Here is a 13990-nt window from a genome sequence, read left to right as displayed (position 1 = left end):
GGTGTCAGCAGTATGCTGATGATACCCAGCTCTATTTCTCCATAACATCTGAATCAAGAGAGGCCATGCAAGCCCTGGAGCGCTACCTGGACTCGGTGGTGGGCTGGATGAGGGCCAATAAATCTGAATCCTAGCAAGACGGAGGTGCTGTGGGTTGGCGTTTCCCAAGTTCGGATAATTGGTCAGTTGCCTGTTTTGGATGGGGTCGTACTCCCTCTGAAAGAGCAGGTCCGTAGTCTGGGGGTGCTCCTGGATCCATCTTTGTCACTAGAGGCCCAGGTGACCTCTGTGGCTAGGAGTGCCTTTTACCAGCTTTGGCTGTAAAACACCTGCGGCCTTTTCTGGACCAGGATAGCTTGACCACTGTTGTCCATGCTCTATGTGGGGCTGCCCTTGAGGTTGGTCCAGAAGCTGCAGCTGGTGCAAAATGTGGCGACGAGACTGCTCACTGGGGCAGGGTATCACCAACATGTCACCCCGCTGCTAAAAGAATTGCACTGGCTGCCCATTTGCTACTGGGCCAAGTTCAAGGTTCTAGTTTTGGTGTACAAAGCTCTATACAGCTCGGGACCAGGATACCTGAAAGACCATCTTACCCCTTATATACCCAGTTGATCACTGCACTCTGCAGGTGAGGGCCTCCTGCAGATACCATCTTTTCAGGAGGTTTGTTCTGCACAATATAGGAAACGGACCTTTAGTGTGGCGGCACCTACCGTGTGGAATTCCCTCCCCTTAAATATTAGGCATGTGCCATCTCTGCTATCTTTTCGGTGCCTTTTGAAGACTTTCCTCTTTCAACAAGCCTTTTAAGTTGAGACCTATCCCAGTCTGTGTCTGTGTTAGAATTGCTTGTTAATATGTTTTTTTAATAATGTTTTTAACCCTTTTTTGAAGATGTTTTAAAAGCTTTTAAAAAAGATTTTTAACATTGTTTTGTTTTAATGTATTTTAAGGTCTGTTTTATGATGTTTTAAAGTGGTTTTAGCACTTCTGTTTGCCGCCCTGGGCTCCTGCTGGGAGGAAGGTGGAATATAAATCAAATAATAAAGAAAGAAATCAATTTCTTTCCTTATGATCTCTAGCATGAAATCTGCCATTTTCATAGCTGCCACACTCTGGGTCGACACCTCCAATAAGCTATCCACTATGACCCCAAGGACTCGTTCCTGGTCAGTCACCATCAGTTGAGACCTCATGAGCGTATATGTGAAATTGGGGGGGGGGGTGCCCCAATGTGCATCACTTTATTGTGTACATTGAATTGCATTTACCATTTTCCTGCCCATCATTCAGCTTGGAGAGATCATTTTGGAGATCTTCACAATCCTTTTTTTATTTTAAGAACCCTGAACAATTTAGTGTCATCAGCAAACCTGGCCACCTCACTGCTCACCCCTAACTCTAGACCGTTTATGAACAAGTTAAAAAGCACAGGTTCCAGTACCAAACCTTGGGGGAACTGCAGTTTCTACATTCCCTCCATTTATTCCTACTCTGTTTCCTGTTTCTTAACCAGTTCCTGATCCACAAGAGGACCTCATAAGCTTACTCAGGAGTCATTGATGAGGTACTTTGCTGAAAGCTTTGCCTCATGTCTCAACATGAGCCATTTTAATTAGCACAAAGCAGTCCATGACTTTGGAGAGTGTGGAGTTTGAAGACTGTCAAAATGTGATGAATTTTGGTGATGTGGGTGTTTCTCACCAACCCTTTGGAGTTTGGCAATCTGGTCTAACTACTAGCTTGCAAGAATAGAACTATACTGTCCAAACCTTATATGAATTCAATGTCTGTCCGCAGGAACAGAAAAACATCAATATATCCCAACATTAATAGCACTCAAGTTGATTCAAATAGCTTATTATCTTCATTCTACTAATGATCAGTCTTAACCAGAAAGACTTGTAGTTAACTTTAAGGATGTGCAGATCCTTATATGCATGCAATCCCTTGATTCCTATGAGCACAAACACTTCCTCTTATGTAAACACTGACCCCATTTATGAGGGATTCCCTTTCACTTCACTGATGGGGCAACTCTGCAGTCTGCACATACAAGGTGATGAACGTGAACGGAATTGCCTTTGCTAGTGAAGTGTACATGGCAGCCTATGCAGGTAGAAGCTCATTTCCTAACTGGGATCCTCTGCTCACAAAGTAATAGAATAATATTTTGCAATCATCTTGTGATCTTTGGGTTCCAAAACAACAACAGCACCAAGAGTTTGGAAATAGAAAAACTTTTTTAATTAAATAATTTATATGCACTCCATAGAAGATACCATGTAAATTCTGGACAGGTTGTAATTGATCCTGTTAACAAATACCAGAAAATAAATAGGAATTCAATTATATTAATTTCTTAGATAACATTATGAATTATAAATACTTCAAATCAGTTGCTGATTTTACAAGATTGACCTTTATAAATAATTATTTTAAGTTGATAAATATAAATAAATAGGTTCATACATATATATTAAAAGGGGCTAACTGCAGAAAAACAAGGCTAGCCTCTGGGATTTGGTATGCATCGCAACTGGCCTCTGGCATTATTATTTATTTATTTATTATTTGATTTATATCCCGCCCTTCCTCCTGACAGGAGCCCAGGGCGGCGGTTAAGTCTTCTGCTTCTCCTCTTTCTTTGACTCTCTTCTTTGTTCACCTCCAGCATGACATCATAAAATTCAGCTACTGCTTTGCGCTGGATTTTTGCATCATTCATCTGTTTAAAATGACAAATAGGGATAAGTTTAAAAGTTCATGGGAAATAATGGTCTATGTGTATTTACTGAATGGGAAAAATAACACTTAAAATGTAGTAGCATTCCAGAAATCCTATGAAAGGAAGAAGAATGAAACAACCCTCCTGGCAGAAAAACAAACTCAAATGCCCTAATCCAGTAGTACATACATGGAACTCCCTTGTTTGTAAGCCCACCCCCATTCATGTCAATCCAAACATCTAGTCTAAGCAGAAGAATTATGCAACATTGATAGGGTTCCATCTTGCCACTGGAATGGGGGGGAGGGCAAACACACAAGAGATTATCACATGTAGTTATTGAATAAGGGGGAAGGACCTACCAGTTTACAAGGGTTATTATTTGTTGTGGTTTTATTCCACCCTTCCTCTATAACAGGAGTAGCCAATGTGGTGCCCTCCAGATCTTGCTGGACTCTATGTTCCATCAGCCCCAGCAACCATGGCCAATTATCAGGGATAATGGAGTTACAGTTCAGCAATAAATGGGGGGTACCACATTCTCTACCCCTGGTCTATAAGGTAGCATACATGGACCTCTTTTTTTTTCAAGACCAGCCCAGTTAGGGAAGTTAAGATATGAGGTAGAAGTCCAGTATGCATTATGGCTGAACATTATGGCTGAACCTAAATCTACACAGTCTAATTCCAACACTCTAATCACTAAACTACACTGGCTCTATCTAGCCCAGATATTGCTCTACATATTGCTCTACATGTTCCTATAGCATCTCTCTAACAATGAGAAAAATAACACTGCCTGAATTCTGAAACTGGCTACTTTTGATCTGAACAATGACTGGCCAGCAAAGATGGTTTAACTTCCTGTAATGCCATCATGGCTCCTTATTATCTACATTGGTGTTGCTTTGGATGTCATTTCCTACTAATTCAAAGGACATAATCCATCCTTTCATGCTCCTTTCATGTAACATCGACTTCATTTCCCCACCGCCCATCAGACTTAAAACTTGGCTATTGCTTAAGCAATGTTAAGAATTATACTAATTCTTCTGTTTTTAAGCAGATGTTAAGCAGGTCTGTACCTGATCAGCATGTGGAGGGAAAACTGCCTGGCTATAGCTTTGTTTGCCACTTTGAGCTCTTAAGAAAAGTGAGAATAAAACAGTAAATAAATAAATTCTGTATAAACGTCAGCACTGATGAATTCAGCCATAGATTCTAAGTCTAAGGACTGTGAGCTGACTTAGTCTTGAGCTTAACATTTGGTAAACCTTATCATGTTTCCTACCACTTGTGACTATTTCTTCAACTTATTTCAGCATGTTGCATAAAGAGCTGCATTGCATATCTATTATACAGTAAGGAACATCTGTGACTCTATATGTGAGTTTATTGGTAGCAGAGAGGAAATATTCAGAAAGCAATTTATCAGTAAGACTGCTGGTCCAAACCACTGACCTGTTGAAGCAACTGCCAAAAGATTCATCTAGACCAGCATCCTGGTTTCCACAATGGCTAACCAATGTCGTCTAGAAAGTCCACTAGTAGGACATGAAGGCAATTGGCTTCCTCTGCTTTCTAAATTAAAAGGTCCCAAATTCTTTAGCCTTTTCCCACGGGAAAGGTTCTCCAACCCTTTGACCGTTTTGGTTGCCTTTTTCTGCACATTTTCCAGCCATAGAATAGAAGTGGTGACTAGAACTGTATATAATATTCCAAATGCATTGGTATCAAAGATATTTTTAAAAGGCTTTGTGATGCTGTCCAACTTTTTCCCCCAATACATTTTTAACAATTCTTCATATGGAATCTAGCCTTTTCATTGCCACGGCATGTTGATGTTTCCATTGAGGTATCCACCACAACTAAGATATCTTTCTTTTTTAATCACTGCCAGTTCACAGCACATCAGTGCTGCTCTTGGCTCCTTTGAGGAAGCGTGGGATATTAATTTAATAAATTAATAAATAATAAAATCAGTGTATAACCCACTAGCCCATCCCTCAATAGTGTAGCGTCAGCAACATATCCCTCAGACAGACAGACAGACATACCCTCTAGCTATTATACTAAATGTCATAAAGCAAAAGAAAGGATTTAATATTACCGGAAGCTTTGCTATCTCAATTAGATCTTTTGCTTTCTTCAGACTTTCGCTGTAATTCATTTTATAGACTTGCAGGACTTCTACCAAACTCCTGATGTCTTTTGGATTTTGAGTATTGTTTAGATTATTCAGCATTTCCCAGTATATGGAAATCATCTGGGCAAGCAAGATTTTTTTTTCATTTATCTGCCAAAAAAACAGCCCAAAAAAGAAAGAAAAACATGGATTAGTGACATTTTCTGATAACAGAAATCTGGACTATTCTTATCTAACATTTCTATCCTGCCCCAATGGAGCCCAGTGCAGAAAACAACAAAGCAAAACAAAATAAAAGCATTTAAAAACCTTAAGAACATCTCAAAACTTGTTAAAGTATTACGAACATCTAAAAACATTTACGATCAACCACTTATCCTCACAGCTAATAATTTCAAGATGCCAAGAAAAGTATGTTTCAGCCCAAAATGCCTGGAATGTTTTTAAATTCCTCCTGAATGTTAATACTGAAGGCCTCCAGCTCTTTCACTCTAGCTGGGTGTCCCCAGACCATCACATGGCCATTCTTGACATCAGTGTCAGTATAGCTTGAGACAGCCATTTGGCAAAAGCCAAAGCAATGGTGAGCTCCTTTTTGAAGCCAGAATGACTTCTTAAGAGTTTCTCCTGATATGTTGCCACAAGCACTTCAGTAAAAGTGATAGTTTCCCACCTTTCATTTTTAGTTTACTTTATCACATCAACAAACAGCATATGAATACTATGTCTGTTCTATAAAACTGTCTGATGATATTGTTCAGCCTTCATCAACCTGGGGTTGATAAGAGCTATAGTCCAAAACATCTGAAGGGCCCCAGATTAGGGAAACCTGATATAATCAGTGTCCTTGAATGCACGGTTAATTTTCTATGGCCAGCTGCACATAGCAACAGACATTTCCTCTCAGCAGATTAGTATTGCACAAAACATGTCCAAATATATATACAAATTGGGGAAATTACCTGTGACCACAGGCCATTCTGCAGCCTACCCGTGAAAATAGATCCACCCTCAGCGACATCAGGATGACTGGTGTTCTGCAATACAAAATACAAACATCTCAACCAAACATATAACATATTCAGTGTGGGCCTTGAAAGCTCTGGCTCAACTCCAGGTTTTCTGTGCTTCTGGGGGAGCTTTTTTCTCCACAGTCACATGACAGAGGCTCAGACACATGCCTTGCATCCACCAGGAACTGTGTGTTCAGTATTGTGGGCACAATTTTACAGAACGCTCTTCCAGTTGAGGTCAGACAGGCCCCTTCCCTGTTGAATGCCCAGCGCCAACTGTAGGCTTTTTTATTCCAGCATCAACCTGACAAGCTTCTATTTTTTTAAAAAAATACTGTCTCAAACAAGATGGACACTTATTAGAACAATATAAAACTTAAATAACAGAACTATCTATTGACTGCAGTAGACTCCAGCATAATTCCCATTCAGTTACAGAGCAGATTGAAGTTATCAACCCAGCATGTGGCAGCTGTGAAAAAGGCAAATTCCATGCCACGGATCATCAGAAAAGAAACTGAAAATAAAACCGACAATATCATAATGCCATTGTACAAATTTATAGTGTGACCGAATTTGGAATACCATATACAGTTCTGGTCACCTCACCTCAGAAAGGATATTGTAGAGCTGGACGAGGTTCAGAAAAGAGCAACCAGAATTATCAGGGGATGGAGTGATTCCCCTGTTAGGAAAGGTACTGCATTTGGGGCTTGTTAGTGCCTAGGCAAGTAAGAGGTGACATAATAGAAATGTATAAAATTATGCATGGTATGGAGAATATCTCTACTCATGGAGATCCAATTGAGTGTAATGTTGGAATATTGAGGATAGACAAAAGAAAGTACTTCTTCACATAGTGCTAGGGATGGGTGAGAATTTTGATACAGTACACATTTTAAGCAGAATTTATCATATCTGCACTTTCTGAATCAGTCCGAGAACCGAAACACAGCCATCCTTAAGAAATTTGCATTTATTAGAATTTTGTGATGCAGTTCACCAACTAAACAATATTTACAAAAATGCATATATGAGGGGGAAATGTGCATAAAAATGAATATATGTGTGAAAATAACATGCAAAAATACATTAGATAACGAGAAGCAGCTTGCAAAAAATGTGTACCTTTGTTAAAACTGCTTACAAAAATGTGTTTATTAGGAGAAATTCACACTAAAATGTTGGAGAATTTTCATGAGGATTTTTTTTTAAAAAATGCAAATTGCTGCAGAAATGGGGAGAACTGAATTTAAGACTGGAAAAATGAGAAACTGAGAGAACCAAAATTGACAGATCTTTCCATCCCTACACAGTGCATAGTTAAACTATGGAATTAGTTACTGTAAACCGCCCAGAGAGCTTCGTCTATGTATAATAAATAAAACAAAATAAATAAATAAATTTCCACAAAAGGCAGTGAAGGCCACCAACTTGAATGGCTTTAAAAGAGGATCAGACAAATTCATGGAGGATAAGGGCATCAATGGCAGCTAGCAATGATGGCTATGCTCTGCCTCCACAGTCAGAGGCATCATGCTTCTGAATACCAATTGCTGGAAACTGGAGGAGGAAAGAGTGTTCTTGTGCTCAAGTCCTGGTTGGTCACTCTGATAACAAGATGCTGGACTAGATGGGCTACTGGCCTGATCTAGTAGGCTGTTCTTATGTTTTTATTTTCAAAAGCTATGATGATGTTTTGTCTCTGTTGTGTCTCTTCTATGTGTGCTCATGAACACAAGTTAGAAAATGAAAGGGACACTTTAACAATATGCCTTCTGATCAACATAGCTCTTTCATTTAGCTTAGAGATATGGAAAACTAAAATGCTGATATCCCATAATCAACACTGTCTTCCTGACATTTGTTGTTGTTGTTATGTGCCTTCAAATTGATTATGACTTATGGCAACCCTATGAATCAGTGACCTCCAATAGCATCTGTCATGAACCACCCTGTTCAGATCTTGTACATTCAAGTCTGCGGCTTCCTTTATGGAATCAATCCATCTCTTGTTTGGCCTTCCTCTTTTTTTACTCCCTTCTTTATTGTCATTATTATGACAATTTTTATTATGACATTATTATTATTTATTGTCATTATTGTCTTTTCTAGTGAATCATGTCTTCTCATTATGTGTCCAAAGTATGATAACCTCAGTTTCATCATTTTAGCTTCTAGTGATAGTTCTGGTTTAATTTGTTCTAACACCCAATTATTTGTCTTTTTCGCAGTCCATGCATGGTATGCGCAAAGCTCTCCTCCAACACCACATTTCAAATGAGTTGATTTTTCTCTTATCCGCTTTTTGCATTGTCCAACACTCACATCCATACATAGAGATCGGGAATAGCATGGCCTGAATGATCCTGCTTTAGTGTGCAGTGATACATCTTTGCATTTGAGGACCTTTTCTAGTTCTCTCACAGCTGCCCTTGCCAGTCCTAGCCTTCTCCTGATTTCTTGATTATTGTCTCCATTTTGGTTAATGACGGTGCCAAAGTATTGATAATTCCTGATGTAAGCTATTACAAAGACATCTTCCTAAGAAAAGGCTATTAAAAATAAACTTTGGACTCAACAAAGGATTCAAGTTGGTTCTGAATTGTTAAGAATTAGTTTGCACAGTTCAAACCCAACCCATTACTTTAGCCACTGCAGTCACATACAAATTCAGCTGTAGCTGCATCTTCAACATGAGCAAGCTGCTTGCACAAGTTCTCCTTAAAATGCTGCTAACAGCATTACTGTGAATATGGTTGCTGGTGCAGCATTATGCAGTGACCTCAACATCCAAATGTGGCCCTTCTTTTACCATTCAGACTTCAAGATGTGCAGGCCATATCCCCACCTACAGCCTTCTGCACATAGCCCTGCCCTCCTACATTAAATAAGTGTAGCCACCTGAATGCAGAAGTCACCGTGCATTCACCAGGCAACCCTCCTTGGGGAACACCGAAAGCTCAAGAGTTGCTTAAAGCAGAGAAGTAAATTTGAAGGAAACACACTTGTCCCATTATCAAGCTCAACGTATGACAGACATTTAGACTAGAGAGAATAATTCAATTGCGATTCCCAAAATTAGGAACTGCCTTGGCAAACTATATTGTTTAAAACATACCTTTTTGCCTTGGGCTTGGAATATCATTTAATAATACATAGTTTCCCTTTGCAATATTGTACTTTTTGGTTGTTGTTTATATTGGTTTTAATATTTTAACTGGTATTTTTTGGGTGTTATTTAATAATTATTCTGCGTCAGGAACAGCTGGCGCAGCAGCTCCTTGCTCACACTGTCAGCCTGATGGTCAGCTGCAGAGGTGAGTCAAACAGACCAGAAGACGCTTCGCAGGGAGGCCTCGCTGAAGGAGACACACTTGACCAGCTAGAAGATAAAGGCTTGACAGGTAGCACATTTACAGGGGATTCCAAGGAGGGACAGACCCATGACAGGAAAGAAGTAGCAGAAAAAGGAAAGAATAAAGAGCTACGCTGTGGGCAAGCCTTGCCATAGCAACCTAGGACACAGCATGGGAGGAAGGAAAAGGCAGCATTTCTGGGGCTAGCTACCCCAGTAGCAAGTTACCTGAAGAAAGGGAGAGGCTACCTACACACCTGATGATAGAGGAGTTAATAGGGAAGCAAGAATGCTTAAATAAACAGATCTGAAAAGACTCAAGGATGGTGTAGTGTTCACCAGGGTTTTTCTGAAGGCAAGAGAACCTCTGGGGCTCTGAAGACCCTTGTTAAGTGTTAAGTGTTAAGTGTTAAGTGTTAAGGTGGAAGCCGCCTGTAACCTTATGGTGTAGAGCAGATGATAAATCAAATAAACAAAATCAATAATGATGAACATAATCTTTAGAAAAATAGATTTCCATGAGGAATTCAGTTTAGTTATATGTAACATCATGGACTCTAGACATTCAAGGAGAACCAGGATATGAAGAAGTATTCGCTAAGCTGGTATGGTGATCTTGGGCTAGTCGTGGAAAGGACAGGAGAAGTGGTTGGTCCTATGAGGGGTGACTCAGTTACAACACTTACGGTGGCAAGTGACCCACTGTGCCCACTTACTCCAACCAATTGATACCTATCCCTGAAGACTCATTATAAAGAAAATCATGCATAGATTGCACCAGTTTTCCTCTAATCGTTTCACATGTATGGAAACACATAATGTTACATATCTGGCTTATAACTAATATCAGATTGTGCTGTCTTATAAAACATGGGGATATTTCGAATTCTCCTCTGGACTGGCAATGGAAGCAACTTCCATGCAAATTTCAAAAATCACCAAACTGTATAATGTAGAGTGAATGCAAAATGAATTACAAAATGAATGCACATCCATGACATCATAAACCACCTTTTAGCTGCCTGCTCAAGAACATTGACATCATCAGATATGCCAGGCAAGTGAAGAAAAGAGAATAAGATTATCAGAAGGTATACTTACAAAGTATTTCTCCAGTTTACTTATATGTTCTTTCATGTCTTCAAAAAGTGAACCAGTGGGGACATGTCCATCAGAAGAACTAATAGCCAGAAGGATGAATAGACAAATCTTCCAAACCATTGTTCTTGACTCAAATAGAAATGCTGCTTTGCTCTATATTTGGATGTCAGACCCACAGCAATGTTCTTACTTGGTCCTCTATTGCACTTTCCAGTTTGATCTTAGCCACTTTGGGTGGTGATATTTATACCTGGCCGCTGATCATTCTTAACTAATCAGAATTACGCATTTTTCACACATCTCAGGAGATGGTGTTAGATAGGAGGTGTGTCTGATTTTATTAATAGGTTTGGTTTGTGGGATTTTAGTGTTTAAAGTTTCCTTTAAATGACTAGGTTCCCCATGATGAATGCTTTGCTACAAGTCCAGCCTGTAGCTCTTCAATGATCCCTCGAAAGCATGCCCACATCGTCAAGAGGGCACAAGAAAATTCCCACATCAACCCCCACCCTATTTTAAAGGAAACCCCTTGCACACTGCCCTGAAACTGCTTGAACACTTTGTGGTGGGGGAACAAGCAAGACAGGAAATTCAGATCAAGGTATCATCTTGCCAAGCATGTGTGTTAGTGACTCAGATATACATTTTTTGCAAACCATCAGAAAGCAAAGAAACCATTGCATGTGGTTAGTGGGTCATTTTGACAGACATGTCCCTTATGTTACTTTTTCAGCATTGATTAATGTAGTACTCGTCATCAATAAAACCAAAGACCTAAAAGATAATTATTATCAATCTTCTTTCTTAACTACTCTATAGAGATTTTTTTTTTAAAAATCATAATTTTTATTGAAATGATAACATTAGGAATTAAGGACACCCATGAAATTCTGTGTGAGTTCCCATGAGTGCAAAATGGAATCACACATAAGCAACTCTGAGCTGACAAGGCTCTTTATAATTTCTTTATAATTTTGGTGAATGTGAAGTAGGGATGGGGAGAAATTACATTAAATTTGCACTGAAATATAAACCTACCTTATCTGCACTTTCTGAAACAAAACATGAATTGAAACACAGCCCTTCTAAATTCACAGTTTTCCAACTTTTGCAATGCAGCTCTCCTGCCAAGTCATGTGTACAAAAATACATTTACTAAGGTAAACTGTGCATAAAAATGAATATATTAGTGAAAATAACATACAAAATGCATTATATTAGGGGAAATATGCTTTGCAGAAATGTTTCTATTCTGCAAAATTGCCTGCAAAAATGTGTGTAAGTGCATCTGGCAGATCATCCTGTCTGAGAAATTAAGCCACAATACGAGGCTGGGTAAAACCAGGGAGCTTTGAGGAAGCATGGCTGCTGTTCATTTATGTTGTTTAAGGCAGCAGTGGGAGGTCTCAGGCCCCCAAGATATCAATGTGACTTATTTATTTGTATGTAAACCACTTTGAGGTCACTCGTGACAAAAGCGGTATATAAACGTAAATAAATAAATTTTTAAAATCATCTTCATTTTGAAGAGATTCTCTTGTGTAATAGTTTCTGAACTGCGCTTGCTGTGCTGTCTTGGTTCACCAAGAAAATGGTAAATGACATTGTAAGACCTGCATTAATGCCTTTCTCTATTTTCCCTCTTAGATGGCGGTTTATCTTTTCATTCACTGAAAATTGCTTTTTCTGTTTGTTGTGGAATATTTAAATATTTGACAACCTTGATAAAGATTTAAAATGTGTATACTGGGAGAAATTCACACTAAAATGCCGATGAATTTTCATGAGGGTTGTCTTACAAAAAAAATCAAACTGAAGTAGAAATGCGGAGAAGTGAACTTTAGACTGGAAATATGAAAAACGGAGGGGAACTGAAATCGACAGATTTGCCTAACTGTGGTGTGAGGTGGAGATGGGGAGGATTCTGGTTCGCTCTGCATTTTGTAGTGAACTTTCCCGTTTTGCCCCATCAGAGCCATGCATGGATCAAAATGTTGATCTGTGGATTAAGCCACATAGTCAATGGACCAAACTGCACATGGGTCCATACTGGACTTTCAAGGTGGTTTGAGGGTTGTCCCTGCTGCAGCATGGAAGCCTCTGGAAAGGCTGTAGAATGCGGATGGAAAATGTTTTTTGGGGGTGAGGAGACACATACATTTTCACCACAATATATACAATATAGATGCCATGTGGCTACCACTTTCAGACACTCCATGATGCAGTTGTCTGTTTATGTTAAGCATGGTGAACCTCCAGCCCACAGACCTAACATGGCCCAACATGGGTCACAGTTTGGCCCATTTTCTCTAAACCAAGGCCATCTGTCCCACAACTGACATGGGATCCCACACACACACCCTTCCACCTTTCACCCTGCTGAAAGTAGAATTCTCTTGTAGCCGATATAATTGGTGGCAGTGTGCAAACTGGCAGTTTCTCCAGTTTGCAAATGTGCTCACAGGCCCCCAAAGGTTGACAACTCTGTGTAGATTAATTAAATTAATGAAACAGAACTGTCAGAAAATCTCAAGCTCCTGCCTCTTTCATATTGAGGAGTAATAGTAGCATTCGGTGAATGCCTTTTAAAAAATTAGGAACTCTACAGAACACAGGGCAACAGGTCCTCCCCAAAAATTAAGGAGCTGCAGAATGGGAGTGACATATAGGCCAGAGCATTTTTGCTGCAAGCTCAGAAAGAGATGTTGGTCAGTTTATTGATATATTTGTGCTGGACTAATAGTGAAATGAAAACCATGGGTGTTTCATAAGAGAGAGTTATGAAATTCTATTACTGGAAGGATTTTTGAAGATATCTGATTCATACTTCACAACATTGATGGGAGGCTAAAATGGGGGAGAATAGCAATATATATACTGCATTGAGCTCTGCAGAGGAAAGGTGGTATATAAATGTCATAAAATAAATAAATAAAGCCATACCAGGGGAAACAAAATAAGGTGAAATGAACACCAAGCCTTTTTCAGGTTAGTAGCAGGCCTGTGGATATTGCAGATAAACACAAGCCCAAGCACAGGCCATGGTATCTGATGTGGAATTCATTGCCCTGAGAATCCCATCTTTCCTTCATGTGTTTAAAACAAAGAGTTCTAGGTCTTGTGGCTTTAAAGCAAGACAGCAGCTGGTGAAAAGATGCCAACAGAGGGCTGAGCAGTTCATGGCTGTACTTAACTCCTCCTCTGTCCCTAAGGAGCATATGTGAACAGAGCAAAGTGTGGTTTCCAACAGCAGCCTCTCCATCTTCCTGAACAAGTATGTTTGTGCTATTGTACCAGCAGTTTCCCTAGTCAGGGGCCACACAGCTATACTAAGGCAAGCAAGTTGGGTCACTATGGGTCTGCTGCATTTGACAGGGATTTAGTGCTACTTCTCATAGTTTTACAAAAGCCAGTGCTTGTGGCACAGCACCTAAGACAACAGTATAAAACCGTAAGAGACTAGAGATAGGGAGAATTCTGTTTCAGTTCTCATTTAACGCCAAATTTATCAATTTCGTACTTTCTGAAACACTATGAGAACCGAAACACAGGCATCCTTCTAAATTCACATTTATTCAAATTTTGTGATGCAGTTCTCCAACCAAGCAAAGCTTACAAAAATGCATCTATTAAGGGAAAGT

The 13990-nt window shown here is 39.5% G+C and overlaps 1 protein-coding gene across 1 annotated transcript; it reads right to left on the bottom strand.

Moving 5' to 3' along the window:
• Nucleotides 1–2454: 2454 nt before the first annotated feature.
• Nucleotides 2455–10531, bottom strand: IFNG (interferon gamma). Its single transcript, XM_061637820.1, has 4 exons — nucleotides 10350–10531; nucleotides 5840–5914; nucleotides 4842–5027; nucleotides 2455–2731 (listed from the first exon to the last, which is right to left on the bottom strand). The coding sequence occupies exons 1-4, from the start codon at nucleotides 10467–10469 to the stop codon at nucleotides 2567–2569; spliced, it is 546 nt and encodes a 181-aa protein (XP_061493804.1). The 5' UTR covers nucleotides 10470–10531; the 3' UTR covers nucleotides 2455–2566.
• Between the last annotated feature and the right edge of the window lie 3459 nt (nucleotides 10532–13990).

This window comes from Rhineura floridana, chromosome 8, assembly GCF_030035675.1.
Source record: "Rhineura floridana isolate rRhiFlo1 chromosome 8, rRhiFlo1.hap2, whole genome shotgun sequence".
In the NCBI taxonomy this organism is placed as follows: Eukaryota; Metazoa; Chordata; class Lepidosauria; order Squamata; family Rhineuridae; genus Rhineura; species Rhineura floridana.
This window is presented reverse-complemented; position numbering and strand designations above follow the sequence as displayed.